This window comes from Culex pipiens, chromosome 1, assembly GCF_016801865.2.
Source record: "Culex pipiens pallens isolate TS chromosome 1, TS_CPP_V2, whole genome shotgun sequence".
NCBI lineage: Eukaryota > Metazoa > Arthropoda > Insecta > Diptera > Culicidae > Culex > Culex pipiens.
The window spans coordinates 9,165,232-9,189,147 of NC_068937.1; the positions used below are offsets into that span (position 1 = coordinate 9,165,232).

General features: G+C 34.5%; 1 protein-coding gene across 1 annotated transcript in view; it reads left to right on the top strand.

The window, feature by feature from the left end:
• Positions 1 to 916: 916 nt before the first annotated feature.
• Positions 917 to 23,916, top strand: part of LOC120413294 (mitogen-activated protein kinase kinase kinase 7) — a 36,495-nt gene continuing 13,495 nt past the window's right edge. Inside the window, exons 1-4 of the mRNA XM_039574052.2 lie at positions 917 to 1,306; positions 1,371 to 2,180; positions 5,287 to 5,820; positions 5,879 to 5,942. Coding sequence (XP_039429986.1) covers positions 1,220 to 1,306; positions 1,371 to 2,180; positions 5,287 to 5,820; positions 5,879 to 5,942 — 1,495 coding nt within the window. The 5' untranslated portion in view covers positions 917 to 1,219. The remainder of the gene's footprint in view (positions 1,307 to 1,370; positions 2,181 to 5,286; positions 5,821 to 5,878; positions 5,943 to 23,916) is intronic.

Genomic DNA, 23,916 nt, shown 5'->3' on the forward strand with positions numbered 1-23,916 from the left:
TCGAAAATCTTTCAATAGCTTTAACAAAGGCAAAATTTAATTTAATTTAAAAATTCAAAACGCACCTGAAAGGGCTTAAAACTACAAAATGAAAAGTAAAACATCCTAATCAGTTAAATTTCTAGGGAGTTATTGACATTTTAGTGAAAAAATGGCACAACTTTTAAACGTGTACGTACCGGTTGTTGCGTTTGAAACAGAATACGTAAACGAATCGAATTGAATTCCGTTTCAGAATTCCGATTGAGTCGACTGGGGAGCTTCAGGTTGTATCGAGTTGATGTCTGGATGAAACACATTTTTATTTAAGTTTTAAAGTAGTGCCATTTTTTCACTAAAATGTCGATAAGTCCCTAAAAATTTAACTGTTTTACTTTTCATTTTGCTGTAGTTTCTAGCCCTTTCAGGTTCGATTCGAACCTAGATTCGAACTCGATCTGGACCCGAAGCGCGTTTTTTCTGTTACATTTTTATTGGAATTCCATATTAACTGTAACGGGAACTGCAGGCACGCGGGTCAAGACCGATAATTTTATCAAATTAGTGTTTCTGAATAAAATTCACCCTGTCAATTCAATTCTTATTTTGAAACGGAATTTGTATACGATTCTAATTAGATACCATTTCAGGATTCGAATTGAACTGACTGGGCACAATAGAAACATGCATCAAAATGTTTAAAATTTAGGTTGGTGGTTTAGGTTTAAAACACGAAAGTCCATGTAAACAGTGCACTCCTTCTAACCTCCAAATTGAGTCGGCGTAAAACCTAATTGCGATTCTTACTGGATTCCACTTTCCACAACGTTCCTTATCTCTCGCTTCGGAACGCTCGAAACACAGCACAGCTGACGTCTCTCACTTTCCATTCCGTTCCTTGGCTCGCCATCAGCTGGGAAGCTTTTGCCGAAAACGTCAGAATCCGTGCGCAAGCTGCCAGTGAGATATTGCGGGCAGACAAAAATTACCTGGTGCAAAAATTCACGCAAAAACCCCCCGAAAATAATCATGATTTCCACCGCAATCTAACCCGGTCCTGTGCGCGTGGTTCCACTCCGTAACGTGCCGTAGAGTGTCCAAGTGTGTTAGTTTCGGGGGCGCACTAGTACGTCAATCCGTCGGGGAAAAGGGTAAGTTTGTTTTGTTTTTGTTTGTACCGTACACACACGACCTGGTTCTTCCGGCTTCCGGCCTGGTTGGTTCTTCCCGGGAGCGCGCGATGGCAACGCAACGGAACAGTCTGATCAACAACATCCTGCCGTCGTTTGTGACCGAGATCGACATCAAGGAGATCGAATCGATTGGGGTGAGGCGTTTTGGGTTGTTATTCTTGGATTTGTTGGGTTAATTTGCTTTTTATTTCTTTTTAGACTGTCGGCAAGGGTTCGTTCGGGACGGTCATCAAGGGCCGCTGGAAGGACAACTATGTGGCGGTCAAGTACATCGAGCTGGAATCGGAACGGAATGCATTTATCACGGAGGTCTGTCAGTTGTCGCGGGTGGCCCATCCGAACATAATTGGGCTGTACGGGGCGTGCACGAAGCGTCCGAACGTTTGTCTGGTGATGGAGTACGCCGACGGGGGGTCTTTGCATACGGCACTGCACTGCAGGCCGAAGCCGTTCTACACGGCGGCCCATGCCATGAGTTGGGCCCGGCAGTGCGCGGAGGGCGTCGCTTACCTCCACGACATGACCCCGAAGCCGATGATCCATCGGGACCTCAAACCCCCAAACCTACTTCTAATCAAGTGCGGAACCGTCCTTAAAATCTGCGACTTTGGCACCGTCACGGATAAATCCACCCGGATGACCAACAACAAGGGCAGCGCCGCCTGGATGGCCCCGGAAGTGTTCGAGGGTTCGACCTACACGGAAAAGTGCGACGTCTTCAGCTGGGGCATCATCCTGTGGGAGGTCATCGCCAGAGAGCAACCGTTCCGCAGCATCGAAAACAGTTACGCCATCATGTGGCGGGTTCACCAGGGAACGCGGCCTCCCCCCATTGAGGACTGTCCGAGGCCGATAGCGCAGCTGATGACCAGCTGCTGGAACCAGAATCCGACGAAGCGTCCCTCGATGCAGGAGGTCGTGGACACGATGAACCAGCTGTGCAAGTTTTTCCCGGGGGAGAACGAGGCGATTGTTTATCCGGACGATCCGGATGATGAGGATGAGGAGGTGAGTGGGGAAGCTTTCAGTTGGATTAGTTCTCTGGAAAATTGGATATAAACGGAATTGCGTTGAATAACGAAGTTGTTGTCAGTTTGATTTATTTTATGCATTCTGAGTACTTGAAGTTCACGTCGTTGTATGGGAAGTGCAATTTCAGTGAAAAACTGTAACCGTTTTTGTTACTTAAGGTCACGTCGGTGAAACACATTATGAAAGCATTGCATTTTTTCAATAGTGTGACACATTAACAAAATTTTCTCATTTGGTGCATTGAGCGTGCTGCCAATAGTGCCTTTTTGACTATTTTTGAAAAAATGGCATATTTCTCGTGTAGATCAAGAGCTACAAATTTGGCATCTTCCCGAGCAGACGGAAATACCTCTGGAATAACATTTTTTGATATTTGAAAATGCTAGGCTAATTACATATTATGTTATTTAAAACATGATTTGTTATTCACCGTGATGATTTTTTATTGGATTCCCGGGCAGACAGTAATAACAAAATTCATGCCATTTCAATAACAAATACTGTTAAAATAACTAAAAGTGTTATGAATTCTTTATGAAGATTCCATTTATGCATAAGAGTTGAATAACACATTATGTTATCATAACAAAATTTGTTATTGGTCTGATATTGATTGAAAGCAAAAAAATCTTGAGAATAACATTTTTTGTTATGGTAGAATAACTCCAACTGTTATTGGGATGATTGGATTAGTTGTTAAAATAACAAAAAATAATAACAAAGATTTGTTCGAAGAATAACTAAACGTGTTATAACTGACTTTACAATAAAAATCCAAAAACAAAATAATCATAACGACGAATAAAAATTCTTGTTTTAAATAACATAAAATGTTATTGGCCTAGTATTTCCAAATATCAAAAAATGTTATTCCCAAGTTATTTCCGTCTGCTCGGGTCATGCAAAAATGGATTTTTCAAGAACATTCCATAGCACTTTCTGTTATTTTAACAGTATTTGTTATTGAAATGGCATGAATTTTATTGCCCGGAAATTCAGAAAACATGAAAACAATCAAATGGAACTCTAAAAAGTTAAAAAAAATATTAAGGGATCACATATATGAAAAAGACAAATATTCGAACAAAAATATTTTTTCATGAGTGCTTCGATACTTTTTGCATTTAAATGTTTACAATAAGATGAGCAATTCTCCACCAAAACCGGATTTTATTCATATTTATTGAATTGGCTCAAACTTTTTTGGGACCTTCCCTATGACCAACAAAGCTATTGTGTGTCAATGCTTCACCCATACTAGGCCGCATACAATTTTGGCAACTGTCCATACAAAATGGTGCGTTAATGTTCGAAAATCTCTATCTTTTGAAACAATTATCGGATCGGTTTGGTGTCTTTGGCAAAGAAAACTGAAAATGAAAACTTAAAACTGAATAAAAAATGCCTATTTTTAATCTACTATTTTTTGCAAAAAACTATATTTCCTAAATCAATTTGCAATTATTGGATATATTTTAGGGGACAAAAAACCGCACGGATGAATAGCAATTTTGCTCGATTTGTTTTAATTAAGTTTCAAATGTAAAATGAAATTTGCAACAGAAAGTATTTTACAATTTTTTTTTTTTTTGATAAAATGCGCCGTTTTCAAGATAAAGCCACTTATAGTTAAATTTTAATAGAAAAAATTCAAGTATTTCGATTTTTTGAAATGATGTCATAATTGTACATTTTTATCATTATAATTTTTTGGAAAGGTGAGAAAATTTCCATTAAAATGCCTAAGAGACATTGAAATACAGCAAATAAAGAAAATAAAAGTTTTTTAAGTCTATCCCTTTAATTTCTAGTATTAATATGCAGAAACTAAGGATCATATTTTCAATGTTACAAAATAAATGTAAAATTTTCTGATCCCTCCGAAATATTTTCTTTAATTTTTGAATCATGACGAAAATTTTGAAAAGGTTAAATATTCAAAATAATGCCCTTGGAAATGTTAGAGTTGATTTCAAAATTTTAAAAATATTTAAAATCTGGAGTTTTTTTAAAAGATCAAATAAACCAAATTTTCGGTTTTTGTTTTGGGTGTTTTTGAAACCTCCTTGAGTCAGGGATATTAAAAACACCCAAAAAGCAAAAAAAAATTGATTTATTGGACCTTTACAAAAAATCAAAAAATATTCCAAAATTACAATTTAAAAAAAACAAGGTGACTCTTTTTTAACATAGTCGGCTATTTCCACTGAAATCAAAACTAGTTAATAAGCTTTCTAGGCCCAGTGAAAAAAATATATAATTTAACTCAAAAATGAAAAACCTCTTGTCACAGTGCACAGTGGTCCAGATCGCAAAATTAAGTGGAAAATAGATTTTCCGAAAAAATGTGACGTTTTGGAGCGTTGGTATCTTTAGAAGAGTTGTTGCAAATGAAAATGAACAACATTTGGTTTGGTTCCAAATTAGGGTAGTTGACGATTAGGGTTAATTTGAAAATCTAACTTTTCAGGAATACTTTTGGATTTTTTTTTCGTCTTCCAAAAAAATTTAGGGCTCGTCGGGCTTTGCCGAAGACACCAAAATTTTATCTAGCAATCCACGACCAAATTTAGAGAAAGCATCTTTTTAACGTAGCAATTCAGGGTTAAGATTTAGAGAAAAAAGTTGAAAACGAACATTTTTATTTTCTGACACGTCAATTTGGACTTAAGTGTCAACTACCACTGTATTTTGACCCGACCAAGCTTATTGATGAACTTTTATATTTTTTTTTTTGGACTCATATTGGGAGCGTTCTTTTATTACGTAACGCAGTTGGGGGGATGGGGGTTGGAGGCCGTGTTACGCTCCATACAAAATTTTTGAATTTGTATGGAAATTATGTTACGGTATAAAAATCCGATTTTTTTACGCTACGTAATAAAAGAACGCTCCCTATATGCAGAGAATGATGGAAATTATGACATATTTCAAGAGTTATCTAACAAAAATATATTACAAGGAATCTTAAGTTTTTAATTAAAATAAAACCTTTGATTTACCTACTTTCACTTTTCCAGAGAATTTCTCGCGAACGCTTTTATCCCAACATGCAAACTTTATCCCTTCCCCCTTGTTGCAGGAAGCTTCCTACGCCCGCGACGACGGCACCCTGGACTCGAACCTTCACGGCACGGCAGCTTCGACCAGCTCTCACTACAGCTCAACGTTTTATGGCAGAACCGTGCCCGGCCACCACAGCACGATAACCTCCTCCTCCTCCTCCTACAACCCCTCGATGGTCAACACTCCGGTGAATCTACCCCCGGCACGGGGTGTGTCCTCCACGGGTTACCACCGGAGCACCACCACCACGGATTACCGACCTCCTCCTCCCAGCAGCAGCACGAGAAACGCCTACAGTCGGGGCTCCGACTACGGTCGGTATCAGATCGGGAGTGGAGGTGCGGGTGGTTCCGGTTCCACCGGAGCAAGTTTGTACACCAAGAGTTCCCGGCCGGCCGTCGGTACCGGGTACGCCAGTCCCGGGGCGTACCGGAGACAGGTTCGGGGCCGATCGCCTCCGCCTCCGTTGGTTCCGCAGCGGTCGCTACCGTCGCCGCAGGGAACCGTCAGGGGACATTTGCAGAATCCGCTCAGTTTGGACATTGATGAGGTTAGGTTTTGTTGGAAGTTTTCCCAAGTGAAAGTGACTAATTTTTCGCCGTTTTCAGTCAATGACGTGGAAAACCGTGGACACCAACGAACCGTTGCGGGATCTGGTTGACAGCAGCTCATGTAAGTACCTACCTTGGTGAATTCCACGAAAAAACTTTGCGAGATGACCATCGCAGTGTGCCGTGCCGCGTGGCAGCATGTTTAGTTGTCGAACCTTGTCAAAGCCTGACGTTGACACTGCTGGGGCGGTATTTCGACGGTTGACGTTCGATCTACAAACTTTAGGGTGGGATGACTGTTTGAGGGTTGTGTTGAGGTAGGACGACGGGTGGTTTAACATAACATTAGCGCAACAGCTGCTTTGCTCACCTCCAATCGGGTGGCCGAACGGGAGCGTCTTTGGGATTTGGCGGGGAGAGGGTTGACTCTGTCAGTACCAGAAGTACTAAAAAGATTTATAAAATTATCAAAATTACCAAAACGGCTAAACTCACTAAAATTAACAAAATTATCAAAATGGCCAAAATGACAAAATGTTGATCATTTTGTCATTTTGGCCATTTTGATAATTTTGTTAATTTTAGTGAGTTTAGCCGTTTTGGTAAATGGCCAAAATTAACAAATTAACCACAATGGCCAGAATAGCCAAAATTGACAAAAAGACCAGAAAGACCAAAATGATCAAAATGGAAAAAACGACCTAAAGATAAAAAGACCAAAATTACCCAAATTGACAAAATTACCATAATGGCCAAAATTACCAAAATGACCAAAATCAACAAAATTATAAAAATGACCAAAATTAACAAAATGGCCAAAATTACCATAATGAAAAAAATACCAAAATGCTATAAAAGGCCGAAATTTCCAAAAAGACCAGACATACAAAAATGATCAAAATGGCAAAAATGACCTAAAGATAAAAAGGCAAAAATCACCAAAATGACAAAAAAGGTCCAAATGGCCAATTGACCAAAATTAACAAAATTACCAAAATGCCCACAATGACCCAAATGGCCTGAATGACCAAAATGACCAATTAACAAAATGACCAAAATGAACAAAATTATCAAAAATAGCCAAAATGAACAGAATGGCAAAAATGGCCAAAATGACCAAAATGGCCAAAATTTCAAAAAATAACAAAATTAACAAAATTAAAAAAAATAACATAATTCACAAAATTACCAAAATTAACAAAATGACCTAAATGAACAAAATTATCAAAATGGCCAAAATGAACAGAATTGCCAAAATGACCAAAATGGCCAAAATCACTAAAAATTAAAAAAATATCAAAATGGCCAAAATGACCAAAATGGCCAAAATTACCAAGATTAAAAAAATGACCAAAATTACCCAAATGGCCATAATGACTAAAATGGCCAAAATCACCAAAATGAACAAAATGACCAAAATGAACAAAATTATCAAAATGGCAAAAATGACCAAAATGTCTAAAATGAACAGAATGGCCAAAACGACCAAAATAGCCAAAATGACCAAAATGGTCAATATAACCAAAATGACCAAAATGACTAAAATGACCAAAATGACTAAAATGACCAAATGACCAAAATAACCGAAATGACCAACATCACCAAAATCACCAACATGACCAAAAGGATACAAATGACCAAAATGGCCGATATGACCAAATGAACAAAATGACCAAAATGGCCAAAATAACCAAAATGGTCAAAATTACCAAAATGGCAAAAATTACCAAAAATCCAAATTACCATGTTGACTAGAATGTCTTAAATGACCAAAATGGCAAAAATGATCTAAATGCCCAAAATGCATGAAAATGGTCAAAATTACTAAAATGACCAAAATAACCAAAATGGTCCAAATGACCAAAATGGCCCAAATGGCAAAAATGAACGAAATGTTCTGAATGACCTAAATGACTAAAATGATCCAAATGATCCATTTTGGACATTTAGTCCATTCTAACTACTACCAAAATTACCAAAATGGCTCAAATGACCCAAATGACCCAAATGACCAAAATTACCAAAATGGCCAAAATGACAAAAATGGCCAATATGACCAAAATGGCTCAAAATTACTTAAATAGCCAAAATGACTAAAATGATAAAAATGACCAAAATAACCAAAACGACCAAAATGGCCAATATGACCCAAATGACCAATATGACCAAAAAGAAAAAAATACTAAAATGTCCTAAATGACCATAATGGCCAAATGACCTAAATTACCAAAATGGCTAAAATTACCGAAATGTCCTGAATTACCAAAACGGCCAAATGACCTAAATGACCAAAATGGCCAAAAAGACGAAAATGTCATAAAAGACCGAAATGATCCAACGGACTAAAAAAGTCAAAATGGCCAAAATGGCCAATATTTCAAAATGGTCAAAGTGACCAAAGTATTTTGACTATTTTTTATTACTCTATGCCCTCTTTAGTAATTTGATCCTAAATGCTCTTTCTGATTGCGAATTTCATCTCACCACAAATAGAAAAAAAATCTGAGCTTATTTACATTTTGAACGAATTAAAATCTTTTTTGTGGATTTCTTTTTCTCAGGCATTCGTTCTATGGCTCAAATTGGCATACGGATTTCGAACCCAGTTATGTTTTTTTATTATGGAATTTTGTGAAAAAGTAAATATTTTGCGTAAAAATGTCAAATTTATTTTGTAAACAATCCAATGTTAAACACTAAGGTTTTTTGCAGAGTTGATATGAGCTTTGTTCACTTTGTTCAGAATGTAAAAAATGTTTTTTTTTTATAAGAAAACATAAATTGTTTTGAATTCTTAAATTCTTTTCCCTTATAATTCTAGAGTAGCTGCAATCTATACAAAATTGTTGTTGAATATCCGTATGCAAATTAAGAAATCTAAATATTTTTATATAAAGTAAAAATCCATGCTAAGTTTAGTGTCGTTTGAAACCAATGCTGACAATTATTGCAAAAAAAAAGTTTTCAAATTGACCTAAAATTGGTCCGTAGTTCAAACAATTTGACTTGTACCTTTCTCCGAAAAAAAAAAAATCAGAGAAAAAAGTTTTCGATTCGAAATCATAACACATCGAAATCATATTCGATTTTACATCTCTTGCACGCAAATAAAAGGAAAAATTAAGAAAAATATTTTGTGATATCAAGACAATATAAAAAAAACTTCAAAAACAAAATATTATTTCAAATTTTATTAGACTAAAATGTTGCAAAATCATAAAAAAAAATATTTAAAAAAATAAAAATATGCCAAAATAAGAAAAAAATCGTATTCAAAGTTCTGTCTGAATCAAAAATTTTCAATCAGGTCCCTGACAGGGTCGCCACTTCTTCTCATGCCCAACCAATGTCCTGCCTCAACACCAACCAGCGAGAGGTTCGTTTTCGTTTTCGAAAAACGCCGTGACTCATCATCGCACCACACTTCTCTGCCCGAGAGAAGGTTGGTTGGCCTTTTCAGCTGCTGCTGCTGAGCCGCGTCGGATGAAAATTCTAAAATGTTCGAAATTTTATTGATGCATTAAAATCGGGACCTTTTCGCGCCGCGAGCACGCCTGGGGCGGGGAGATTTATTATGATTTGACGTGGCTTGTTGAGGTTTTTTTTTTTTGCGCGCTTGGATGAAGATTTTGAATTTCAAGGTAGCTTAGACACGTACTTGGAGGACTCTAGCTTTAAGCCGGGCTTGACAATGGAACCGCTAAAAGCATCCAAATTGGCCTTTTTTTTCTCCGCCCCTCGTCAAACTTTCTTCGACGACTTTTTCCGCGCTTTTCTCTCTTTACTGATGACCGCTGTGACTGCCGACAACAAAAACAGCTGTAAATCATTCTCTAAACGTAAACAGTCATCGCCACTTTAAGCGGAATCGGCCATTGTTGCCCCTGCCACACAGAAAAATTACGAACTTCCTCAAATCTAAGCGAAAGAAATAACTTGACAGTATCGATTTCATCTGTTAGCTTGCGTCACTTGAAATTTATCTAGTGAAAATCTAACTAAATTCATCAAAACTGTCCTACATCAATCTAACCTAAATTGACGCCTAACATGTCAAAAGGGCCAAGAAACAGCTCGGCCCTCAAGCATGGTTGAGGCATTTGACAGTTGACAGACTAGCCTAAATCGTACTTACCCAATCAGCCGGATCACTGGAACATAACACTTCAAATTCGGTGACCTCTTCCCCACTAAGGTACTCGTTGAAGTCCGTGATTGGGAACCTCTCCCGCACTAATTTCCACTACTAATTCCCCGCGTCCACAAGCGTTCAAAATTGATCCGTTCTGCCTCTAATAGCTGACGTACATCACATTTCAGGATGAGTCATCATCAACATCCCCCCCCCCTCTCTTTCCATCGTTAACCCCTCCCACCTACTAAAACTGCACTTTTCTGTGCGAGACAGTTTGGTGTGGTGACGATTCGGCACAGTTGAGCGGGCCCTGCAGTGAAAGTGTGTGCGCACTCAAATAACTCTGCGCTGCGCTGAAAGTGCCAAAATGTTGTGGCCTCTTTCAGGTTTGTGGATAAAAGAGGGGGAAGGGGAGGGTGACACCGAAATTCTTCGCTACGCATTGCTGAACGATGATAAATCTTCTGCTCAGAAGTTGCATTTGTATGTTAGGCAGGGATAGTAAGGGGATGGCAACACTGGTTTTGAAGGGGGAGAAAGGGGTAAGCGTCATCAAGAAGGTTGTAACGGAAAATTTTGAATCATTGGGAAAAAAAACACAAAAAACACAGTAATAAAATTACGAAAATACATAAAAATTACACCATTTTTACCAATTACCAAATTACACAAAAATTAAAATTTTAAATAAAAAGCACAGAAAAACCCAAACTAAAAAACCACAGAATATAATTTTAAAAAAAACTTAAATAAAAAGAAAATAATAAAAACAAAATAAATCACAGAAATACAAAAACACTGTAATCAAAACCACAAAAAAAACGTTATTTAATCCACCTTAAGGTGGTTGGTGCCTTCCTCGCATTCATGTTGTATTTTAGGTGGTATTTACAAATTAATTTAAGAGTTTTTTTTTATTATTGATTTTACTTGAACAGCAATTTTCAATTCTTTTTTACCAACTCTTCAAAATAAAGGTGAAAAGTCTCAAGAGTTAAATATTTCAGTAAAAAGTTCGTGTAAATCTTTGTCTAGACAAAATGATGCAGCAACATAATTAATACAGATTTTTTCCAGAAGAGACGCAGACACTGCTTACGCGATGTGGCAACCGGGCGATACGCATGCAAGGGGGTGTGGCTGCCAATCCCCCGCGTGATCAAAAAGTCAAAAAAGCAAAAAGACCCGGCCTTTGAGGTTATGCGAAAATCACCCTTTTTTGTAGCCTCAAAAAAAAATTTTCTTGGCATAACTTTAAAAGTACTTCACTAAACAGAATGAAATTTAATAGGGTCTTAGGGGACCCCAAAACGAAAAGAATAAGGTGGATCCGGCCAAAATCGGTACAGCCAGTTCTGAGATAATCGTGTGGAAAAAAAATCATGTCTACACACATCCCCACAGACATTTGCTCAGAATTTGATTCGGAGTCGATAGGTATACGTGAAGGTATATCTAGGAGTCGTATTTAAGAAGTTCATTTTTCGAGTGATTTTATAGCCTTGCCTCAGTGAGGTGAGGAAGGCAAAACACAATATTAAAATTTCAAAAAAGGAAATATATTTTAAATTAAAAATTCTAAAATACTAAAATACTAAAATCAGACATGCATCGGCACTAAGAGCTCTTTTTAAAGGCACTCAGCTTGTTCTGGTTGGCATTTAAGTTTAAAGTAATGTTATGCTTGTTGCCAGTTAAAAACGTCTTGTTTTTAGCATAAATAATGTGTAGAAAACATTGGTTTATTGGAAAAACCGACTTCAGGTATATTTTCATGTGACTGTTCTCATAAGCTCTCGAGAAGAACGTCTTAAAAGCTCTTTGAGTGCTTTTAACGGTTCTTACCCTATATCTCACTTGGTTTATAATATAGCCTCTCAGGGTCTTCGGGAGCCTTAAAGATGAGCATAATTAGTGTACTATAAACACTGGCACAACATGTTGGGAATTATCTACGCCAAATGCCAAACAAGTTCTTCTAAAAGAGGAGTTAGAGCGGATGCACGTCTGACTAAAATACTAAAATACTAAAATACTAAAATACTAAAATTCTAAAATACTAAAATACTAAAATACTAAAATACTGAAATACTAAAATACTAAAATACTAAAATACTAAAATACTAAAATACTAAAATACTAAAACACTAAAATACTAAAATACTAAAATACTAAAATACTAAAATACTAAAATACTGAACTACTAAAATACTAAAATACTAAAATACTAAAATACTGACATACTAAAATACTAAAATACTAAAATACTAAAATACTAAAATACTAAAATACTAAAATACTAAAATACTAAAATACTAAAATACTAAAATACTAAAATACTAAAATACTAAAATACTAAAATACTAAAATACTGAAATACTAAAATACTAAAATACTAAAATACTAAAATACTAAAATACTAAAATACTAAAATACTGAAATACTAAAATACTTAAAATACTAAAATATTAAAAAACTAAAATACTAAAATACTCACAATCCAAAGGTCGTCAGTTCGAATCCCGGTGTGGATGGAAGCTTAGGTGTAAAAAGAGGTTTGCAATTGCCTCAACAATCAAACCTTCGGACACCTAGTTTCGAGAAGGAATCTCGCGATCGAGAACGCCAAGGCAATGCTGTAGAACGAATTATTTGATTTGATTTTTGATAACTCAAAAATACAGAAATTACCAAATTGACCAAGTTTCAAAAATGACCAACATAATCTAATTTACCAAATGACCTAACTGACGAAAATGACTGAAATGGCCAAAATGATCCAAATGATCCAAATGGCTGAAATGGCTAAAATTACCAAAATAGCCGAAATGACATCAATTACCGAAATTATCGAAATGGCCAAATTGATCAAAATTACCAAATTGACCAAATTGACAAAAATGAAAAATATTTCCAAATTTATCAGAATGACCAAAATGGACAAAATGACCAATATAATCAAAATTATCAAATAGCCTACATCACCGAAATGACCAAAATAATCAAAATTACAAAAATGATCCAAATGGCTAAAATTACCAAATTTACCAAAATGACCGAAACGGCCAAATTGATCGAATTGACCAAATTGGCCAACATTGCCGAAATGAACTAAATGACCAAAATGACCAAAATGACCAAAATGACCAAAATAACCAAAATGACCAAAAAGATCAAAATAACCAAAATGACCGAAATACCGAAATGATCAAAATGACCAAAATAGTCAAAATGACCAAAATGGTCAATACAACCAAAATGACTAAAATGACCAAATGACCAAAATAACCAAAATGGTCAACATCATCAAAATGACCAACATGACCAAAAGGATACAAATGACCAAAATGGCCGATATGACCAAATGAACAAAATGACCAAAATGGCCAAAATAACCAAAATGGTCAAAATTACCAAAATGGCAAAAATTACCAAAAATCCAAATTACCATGTTGACTAGATTGTCTTAAATGACCAAAATGGCAAAAATGATCTAAATGCCCAAAATGCATGAAAATGGTCAAAATTACTAAAATGACCAAAATAACCAAAATGGTCAAAATGACCAAAATGGCCCAAATGGCTAAATTGAACGAAATGTTCTGAATGACCTAAATGACTAAAATGATCCAAATGATCCTTTTGGTCATTTAGTCCATTCTAACTACTACCAAAATTACCAAAATGGCTCAAATGACCCAAATGACCCAAATGACCAAAATTACCAAAATGGCCAAAATGACAAAAATGGCCAATATGACCAAAATGGCTCAAAATTACTTAAATAGCCAAAATGACTAAAATGATAAAAATGACCAAAATAACCAAAACGTCCAAAATGGCCAAATACTAAAATACTAAAATAATAAAATACTAAAATATCAAAATACTAAAATACTAAAATACTAAAATACTAAAATACTAAAATACTAAAATACTAAAATACTAAAATACTAAAATACTAAAATACTAAAATACTAAAATACTAAAATACTAAAATACTAAAATACTAAAATACTAAAATACTAAAATACTAAAATACTAAAATACTAAAAAACTAAAATACTAAAATACTAAATTACTAAAATACTAAAATACTAAAATACTAAAATACTAAAATACTAAAATACTAAAATACTAAAATACTAAAAAACTAAAATACTAAAATACTAAAAAACTAAAATACTAAAATACTAAAATACTAAAAAAATAAAATACTAAAATACTAAAATACTAAAATACTAAAATACTAAAATACTAAAATACTAAAATACTAAAATACTGAAATACTAAAATGCTAAAATACTAAAATACTTAAATACTAAAATACTCAAATACTAAAATACTAAAATACTAAAATACTAAAATACTAAAATACTAAAAAACTAAAATACTAAAATACTAAAATACTAAAATACTAAAATACTGAAATACTAAAATACTAAAATACTAAAATACTAAAATATTAAAATACTAAAATACTAAAATACTCACAATCCAAAGGTCGTCAGTTCAAATCCCGGTGTGGATGGAAGCTTAGGTGTAAAAAGAGGTTTGCAATTGCCTCAACAATCAAACCTTCGGACACCTAGTTTCGAGAAGGAATCTCGCAATCGAGAACGCCAAGGCAATGCTGTAGAACGAATTATTTGATTTGATTTTTGATAACTCAAAAAACAGAAATTACCAAATTGATCAAGTTTCAAAAATGACCAACATAATCTAATTTACCAAATGACCTAACTGACGAAAATGACTGAAATGGCCAAAATGATCCAAATGATCAAAATGGCTGAAATGGCTAAAATTACCAAAATGGCCGAAATGACATCAATTACCGAAATTATCGAAATGGCCAAATTGATCAAAATTATCAAATTGACCAAATGGACAAAAATGAAAAATATTTCCAAATTTATCAGAATGACCTAAATGGACAAAATGACCAATATAATCAAAATTATCAAATAGCCTACATCACCGAAATGACCAAAATAATCAAAATTACAAAAATGATCCAAATGGCTAAAATTACCAAATTTACCAAAATGACCGAAACGGCCAAATTGATCGAATTGACCAAATTGGCCAACATTGCCGAAATGAACTAAATGACCAAAATGACCAAAATGACCAAAATGACCAAAAAGATCAAAATAACCAAAATGACCAAAATGATCAAAATGTCCAAAATGATCAAAATGTCCCAAAATGGCCGAAATGATCTAAATGACTTAAATGATTTAAATGACCAAAACGATCAAAATGACCAAAATAACCAAAAAGATCAAAATAACCAAAATGACCAAAATGATCAAAATGTCCAAAATGATCAAAATGTCCCAAAATGGCCGAAATGATCTAAATGACTTAAATGATTTAAATGACCAAAACGATCAAAATGACCAAAATAACCTAAATTATCAAAATTACCAAAATTACCTAAATGACCTAAAAAACTAAAATTACCAGAATGATAAAAATGACCAAAATGGCGAAATGTCCTGAATAACCAAAACAGTGTTGCAAATGAGTGATAAAAAAGCTATCAAATGATTATCTCTGCACCAAAATCATCCGAGAGTTTAGCGGCCGTGACTATAGCTTGTGAGATCTCTTCTTGTGTCTCGTGATTCTCAGCGATGTCTTTCTCTCTCTATCATTCCTCCCCTTTTCCTCGACTATGCGCTCTCACCGCTGAGTCTCTCAATCTCTCTGAAAACTGCAATGAGAGAACGCGAGATGGCGATTAGGAGCCGACCACGCATGACGTCCCGTTAATCTGCGTTCGCGAAATTGGTTTTGTGGCGGCTTTTTTGGTTAAACGCTCTTGCGGTAGGATGATCGTGCAAGCGGGAATGAGAGAGAAAAGGAAAATGTCAATCGCGAGTGTGTAAACACGAAAACGTGTTCGGCTATGTTCGGCGCTGAGAGTTTCAATAAGGAGAGAAGAACAGTTGTATTTGAGGCATGAATATTCAGGCGGGATAATTGTAGTTGCTGAGAGCTGATATTTTGATATTTTAACAACCCTGAATCAAAATGACGAAAATGACGAAAATTGCCGAAATTGTCAAAATGATCAAAATGACCAAAATGGCTGAAATGACCAAAATGGCCGAAATGACCTAAATGACCCAAATGACCAAAATGACCAAAATGACTAAAATGACGAATAAGACCAAAATGGCCAAAATGATCAAAATGACCGAAAAGGCCGAAATGGCCAAAATGATCAAAATGACAAATTGCTGAAATGGCTGAAATGGCCTAAAGGACCCGAATGACCAAAATGACTAAAATGACGAAAATGACCGAAATGGCCAAAATTATCAAAATGATCAAAATAACCCAAAAGACCGGAATGGCCAAAATGATCAAAATGACCAAAATTGCTTCAATGGCTGAAATTGACCTAAATGACAAAATGACTAAAATGAATGAAATGGCCATAATAATCGAAATGACGAAGATGACCGAAATGGCCAAAATTATCAAAATGACCAAAATGGCTGAAATGACCAAAATGGCCGAAATGACCTAAATAACCCAAATGACCTAAATGATCAAAATAACGAAAATGAATGAAATGGCCAAAATTATCAAAATGACCAAAATGGCTGAAATGACCGAAATGGCCAAATTGACCAAATTGACAAAAATTGCTCAAATGGCTGAAATGACCTAAATGACCCGAATGACCTAAATGATCAAAATGACTAAAATGAACAAAATGACGAAAATGACCAAAATGGCCAAAATGATCAAAATGACCAAAATTGCTGAAATGGCTGAAATGACAAAAATGGCTGAAATTACAAAAATGACTGAAATGACCTAAATGACCCAAATGACGAAAATGACCGAAATGACCAAAATGACGAAAATGACCGAAATGGCCAAAATGATCAAAATTGCTGAAATGGCTGAAATGACAAAAATGACTGAAATTACCTAAATGACTCAAATGACCTAAATGACGAAAATGATCGAAATGGCCAAAATGATCGAAATGGCCAAAATGATCAAAATGACCAAAATTGCTGAAATGACAAAAATGGCTGAAATGACCTAAATGACCAAAATGACGAAAATGACCGAAAAGACCAAAATGATCAAATTGACCAAAATTGGTGAAATGGCTGAATTGTCCTAAATGACCCAAATGACCTAAATGACCAAAATGACGAAAATGACGAAAATGACCGAAATGGCCAAAATGATCAAAATTGCTGAAATGGCTGAAATGACAAAAATGGCTGAAATGACCCAAATGACGAAAATGACCGAAATGACCATAATGATCAAAATGACCAAAATTGGTGAAATGGCTGAATTGACCTAAATTACCCAAATGACCTAAATGACGAAAATGACCGAAATTGCCAAAATGATCAAAATGACCAAAATTGCTTAAATGGCTGAAATGGCCGAAATGACCTTAATGACCCAAATGACCTAAATGACCCAAATGACCTAAATGATCAAAATGACGAAAATGAATAAAATGGCCAAAATGATCAAAACGACCAAAATTGCTGAAATGGCTTAAATGTCAAAAATGGTTGAAATGACCCGAACGACCTAAATGACCAAAATGACAAAAATGACCGAAATGGCCAAAATTATCAAAATGATCAAAATGACCGAAAAGGCCGAAATGGCCAAAATGATCAAAATGACCAAAATTGCTTCAATGGCTGAAATGACCTAAATGACCCAAAATGACCTAAATGACTAAATCACCAAAATGATCAAAATGATCAAAATGACCTAAATGACTAAAATGACGGAAGTTTACAAAATGAACTCACTTTCTTTTTCATTTCCTCCTATCGCATTAGAAAGCCTTATAAATATTTAATAGATTTGAGTTCTGACATGTATTCATTTGTAATTTTTCTCTGTTTGTTTACTTGCTAGATCGGAATCAAACATTTCTTCGATTATTTCGCATTTTTTTCCGTGTCTTCCTCCCCAAACTGGCACCGCCAGCACTAATCAGACCTCGCGAGTCAAGAAAAACTATGCTAATTTGCCCTGCACCAACAAGCGAAAAACTGCAAAACAACAACTGTACAACTCTCGGTAACACACGCGTAAAAATAAAACTCATCATGAGGGCGAGTAGTCACGAATCGGTCACCTAGAAGGGACGGGGTGACGTGACGATGTTTCGCTGCCAGCACCTCTTCTTGAACGAAAAAGAGCGAGATCAGGTTTGACCCTGCTAATTGCCTGAACTAGGCTGAAACTAGGCCGGGGAAGGGTAACGGGTTCAACTGCACCACACACCAAAGCGAGCCGCAGCAGCAAATTAATTAGACTTAATTAAATAATTAATTGAAAGACATTTACACATTTGAACAGCGCGATGCGCGAGAATCGTTGAAGGCCTTTGAGGAACCAGTGTCTCCCGAGGGATCTTCCGAGCAGTTTGACTTACAAAGTGTGCACTTTTCCTAGCTGTTTAGTTTTGTGTTGAAGAAACAACCCCTTTTCAGAATCACATGACAGGTAGGGCAGTTCTTCTAATTTGGGTTCAACCGGCAAAAGTTCAAACCACAATTTTCTATTTTGAGTCACCCAACATTTCATCTAAAACTCAGATAAGTTCGTCCCACCTCCTTGTGAAAACAGATGCAGCGGCTCTTCCTCGTGCGATCTTCACTAATAAGCTCGAAATATCATCAAGATATCATCGAGCGGTGATCCTCCTCAACTCTCGAAAAGATGGGATGAGTCACGCGTCGTCTTTTTGGGGAAAATGTGATCTTTTCGAGAATTTCATCAAAGTATCAAGAAACTGCTTGGTACTTTGTGAAGTTCAAGAGATTTGACAGTTTACAGACAGAGTTAGTACTTACCAAATTTTAATGATCACTGGAACAGAACACTTTGCACCAAAAAACTTACCTGAATCTTAAAAATCTGGAACAAAACACTTCAAACATTGTCTGAACCCCTCCCACTGAGGTACTGCTTGAAGTCCGTAATAGAAAGGTCATACTTGAAATTCTTTTATTTCCTTCCAAAAATCCCTTCCAATCTTTTCCAAAACTAAATCAACCCTAATCGGCTCGATTTGTTTATTTTTATTTTTAATAACACACCAAGCGGCTATATTTATATCATTCTCGTCAGACACACATCATCGCCGCAAAACTGCGTTCAGGGGAAGCCAGAAGGGAGAGCACATGTTTGCACATCGAACATCGAACCCCGCGTGCGTAAGTGACGCGATTTGTAATGAGATTGAGTTGGGATCTTCTTGGATTTAATGAAATGGATGAGTCATCGAAATTTGTCGGTGTCGTGGAAAGACTGAGTAGTTTTGATTTCCAAATTTTCATATATGAGTAATTTGGCAATATTAAACATGATAAAATAACAAAGATGTGAGAAAAATTGATTAATGAAGTCAACTTCATAGCAGCGTTGCTTGGATGGCACGTCGACGGAAGTCTACAAAGTGATTTTGTTTCACGATAACACTCTTTCATCTGTATTTCTCTTGGTAGCATTCTGGAACTATTCATTCGATAAATAAGACTGATTTAACCCTCTTTATGTCGTATTTGCTCGGATGGCACATCGACGGAAAGTTTTTATTCATAAAAGTTATATTTACAAATGTTTTTTTGTTGCATTTTCCCCAAAATGGTGTTAACGATGTTGACAGGCATCTTTTTAATGCACCTTGAGAGCTTGCCTTCTTTTATTTACACCCCTCATTTTGTTGCCACTTGTCAATCTCGTTGTTATTACTTTCAGGAGTCTCGAGGTCGAGATGATTTAATCCTTTCTTTTGCCTTTCAACTGCACACTCTTTGAGAGGAGGCCAATATTCGGAGCAACAAAAAAAACCAGAAAATCAACACAAACACAAAAATTTATGGCAAATCCAAGTCCAAACAGCTCTTTTCTGTTTTGGGTCGAAATTTGCGCGAGATCAAAAAAGAAAAATCTTCTCACTTGAGAGCGAAAGGGAGAGCGTGAAATCCCCCTGGGAAAAACTGGCCTCTCAATGCAAGAGAGAGAAGGAGGAGAGTGTGTGGTGAGTCAATAACACTGCTGGCCTGAGCCAAAACACAACACACAATCCACTCTAATTTACACAGATGTAAATCTATTTTCGAAAAACATTTCACAGCGCTGAGTCACTCGTGCTGGGAGGGGTTTGCTTCTTGTTGTTGTTTTTTTTTTCTTGGTTTGCTTCAAAGACTCTCTCGCGTGCATGTTATGCCAAATTTTTATCGCGGTGCTTTAATTTCACTTTGAGCCAAACGGAACCCGGATTATCCTTCTTCTAGGGAAATTTATTAGGAAAAAGTAAAATTGTCAAAATTGTCAAAATTGTCAAAATTGTCAAAATTGTCAAAATTGGCAAAATTGGCAAAATTGACAAAATTGTCAAAATTGTCAAAATTGTCAAAATTGTCAAAATTGTCAAAATTGTCAAAATTGTCAAAATTGTCAAAATTGTCAAAATTGTCAAAATTGACAAAATTGTCAAAATTGTCAAAATTGTCAAAATTTTCAAAATTGTCAAAATTGTCAAAATTGTCAAAATTGTCAAAATTGTCAAAATTGTCAAAATTGTCAAAATTGTCAAAATTGTCAAAATTGTCAAAATTGACAAAATTGACAAAATTACCAAAATTGGCAAAATTGCCAAAATTGTCAAAATTGGCAAAATTGGCAAAATTGTCAAAATTGGCAAAATTGTCAAAATTGTCAAAATTGTCAAAATTGTCAAAATTGTCAAAATTGTCAAAATTGTCAAAATTGTCAAAATTGTCAAAATTGTCAAAATTGTCAAAATTGTCAAAATTGTCAAAATTGTCAAAATTGTCAAAAATGTCAAAATTGTCAAAATTGTCAAAATTGTCAAAATTGACAAAATTGACAAAATTGACAAAATTGACAAAATTGACAAAATTGACAAAATTGTCAAAATTGTCAAAATTGTCAAAATTGTCAAAATTGTCAAAATTGTCAAAATTGTCAAAATTGTCAAAATTGTCAAAATTGTCAAAATTGTCAAAATTGTCAAAATTGACAAAATTGACAAAATTGACAAAATTGACAAAATTGACAAAATTGACAAAATTGACAAAATTGACAAAAATGACAAAATTGACAAAATTGACAAAATTGACAAAATTGACAAAATTGACAAAATTGACAAAATTGACGAAATTTACAACATTATTCAAAATTTACCAAAAAATGACCAAAAAATTACCCAAAATTAACCAAAAATTTTTAAAAAGGTAACTAAAAATTTATCACAAATTGATCAAAAATGACCAACAATGAAGAAAAATTTACACAAAAATTATTCAAAAATTTATCACAAATGTATAAAAAAAAAATCAAAAATTTAACAAAAAAATTACCAAACACTACAAAAATGACTAAATATTCAACAAAAAAATAACCAAAAATTTAGCAAAAAATTATCCAAAAATGTCTTAAAAATTTATCAAAAAATATCAGTTATATTATCATAAATTCCAGAAAAATTTACATAGCATTACCAACAATTGATCAAAAATTTACCACAAATTGAGCAAAAACTGACCAAAATTTACTTAACATTTATTAAATATTTACCAAAAAAAAAATTATCGAAGATGTAACAGAAAATGATCAAAAATATAATAAAAATTTAACAAATATTTAAATTTAAATTTTTTTTACTGAAAATTTAATTTATCAAAAATTACTAAAAATTTACCAAACATTGCTCAAAAATTTTCCAAAAATTTTTTTTATTTAATTAACCAAAAATTTATCAAAAATATCAAAAAAAAAAATCAAAAATTACAATAAATTAAACATTAAATTACCAAAAAAATATCAAAAGTTTACAACAAATTTACCAAAAACTTACCAATAGTTGAACAAAAATTTACGAAGCATTTACCAAATATTTACCAAAAAATGATTTAAGATGTAACAAAAAATGATCGAAAATGTAAGAAAAATTTACCAAATATAATTGAATTAATTTTTTCCGAAACTTTACCAAAAAATTATCAAATATGACCAAAAATTTACCAAAAAATGATCAAAAATTTACCAGAAATTGATCAAAATTTTATCAAAAAATTTACCAAAAATAATTAAAAAATTTCACAAAAAATTACCAAAACTTTTCAAAATTGTCGAAACTGTCGAAATGCTCCGGATTGTCGAAGGTCAAAAGTCAAACACTAAAATTAAAAATTCCAAAGTAAAAGTCAAAAGTTCAAAATTTTAAAAGTTTAAAAGTCAAAATCCAAAAGTCAATGATTCAATATTTGGATTTTCACTTCTCAATTAACAATGTTAATTTTTTTTTATTTTCACTATTTACTTCTCACTTTTGTACGCCTTAAAATTTAAAATTGAACTTAATTCATAATTTTCTGAACACTTCTAGATGACTTTCTCAGCACACTAATCTTTTTTGTACTCTTTCCCATCTTTCTCACTCACACAAATCGAATCAGGCCAGCTCATTTTCGCACACTCACTCAAACACACAGAGACACATTTGGCAAATAGGTTCGTTGGTCGATTCGGTCGCCTCACAGTCACGGACTTCCACACAGCCGTTGTGATTTATTTTTGTAGTACCCTTGTTACACATCGCTTAACCCAGTATCTCAGCCTCATCCTCAGCCAGCACCAGCAGCAGCAGCTTCTTCTCTTACGACTGCGATTTGCGTGTCAGTGCTCGGCCGATTCATTAAACCGCGCGAACGGAACAGATGAGCAATAAGGTTTTTCTTCTTTTTCTTCTTTAACTTTTAAAAAGAAGAAAACATTTTCCGCTTCGCGGAGACAGAAAGTGAAACGAATCATAATGCGTCTCCGCAGAAATTTTCCTACTTCTTCTTTGCGAAGGAAAATTCCCTCGGAGGATGAGTCACACTTTTGGAAAACTCTCACTTGAATTGAAATGTTCCAGCAGATGGTGTTCAAGCGTTCGGGTGGGATGACTCAACTCTGCGACGGCGGAGGGAAAAAGCATTAGATGCGTGAACATGGAAAAATAACATCAAAAGAAAGCAAGTTGATGGAGGAAATCTCACGGACATGGCTCGGGGATTGAGTCATAAAGAGTTTTTTTTTTCGGAGAATGCTTTAATTTAGAGCAACTTTTTAGACTTTAGACAAATCGATTGCTTTCGAGATCAAGAATTATGATTAAAATTTTCAGTTGCACGCACATTGTTTGAAAACGTGTACATTTAACATAAAAGTTCATTAAATTTTGAAGGATGCTTAGCCCTAAGAAATTTTATTTTATTAAATTTGGACCTAAAAATCATGAAAATATTGAAATATTGGACATGCATGAAATCCTCCAATTTTTTGGTCAAATAAGCCTTTGTGTTTGCGATTTTTTTTACCTCATGAAATAAATAAAATCTGTGAAAAAATTAAAGCTAACACATCTTCTTTTGATTGCCATATTGTCATGATCAGGGCGCTATTTTTTTTCAACAATCCTTCTTCATATGAGCTATTTGATTATTTTTTGTTTGCTTAAACTTTTGTTTTCAAATCGGAAAATTTTATAATCAGGCATTAACTCAACAAACTTCTTCCCAACGAAATCAACATGATTTTTGTAAGGTTTATTTTGATCAAGTTTTAAATTTGGAAGAATTTTTATGGTTGAAATTATGAACATTTTTTTTTGAACACATTTGCTTGAATTTCATTGGTTAATAAAAATACATTCCAAACTTCAAATTATTTTTGAAATTAAATGCAAAAATATCAGACAAAGTTTTCGGAAAATCTACAATCTGTCAAAAATTTGCAAAACATCTGAACATTCACGAGCATATTTTTTCCAATAGTTTTATGTCTTTTTCCAATCGGCCCTGAATAGGGAATGAAAAAGAAATACAGTGAACTCTCTCGATGTCGATATTGAAGGGACCGTCGAGAGCTGGAG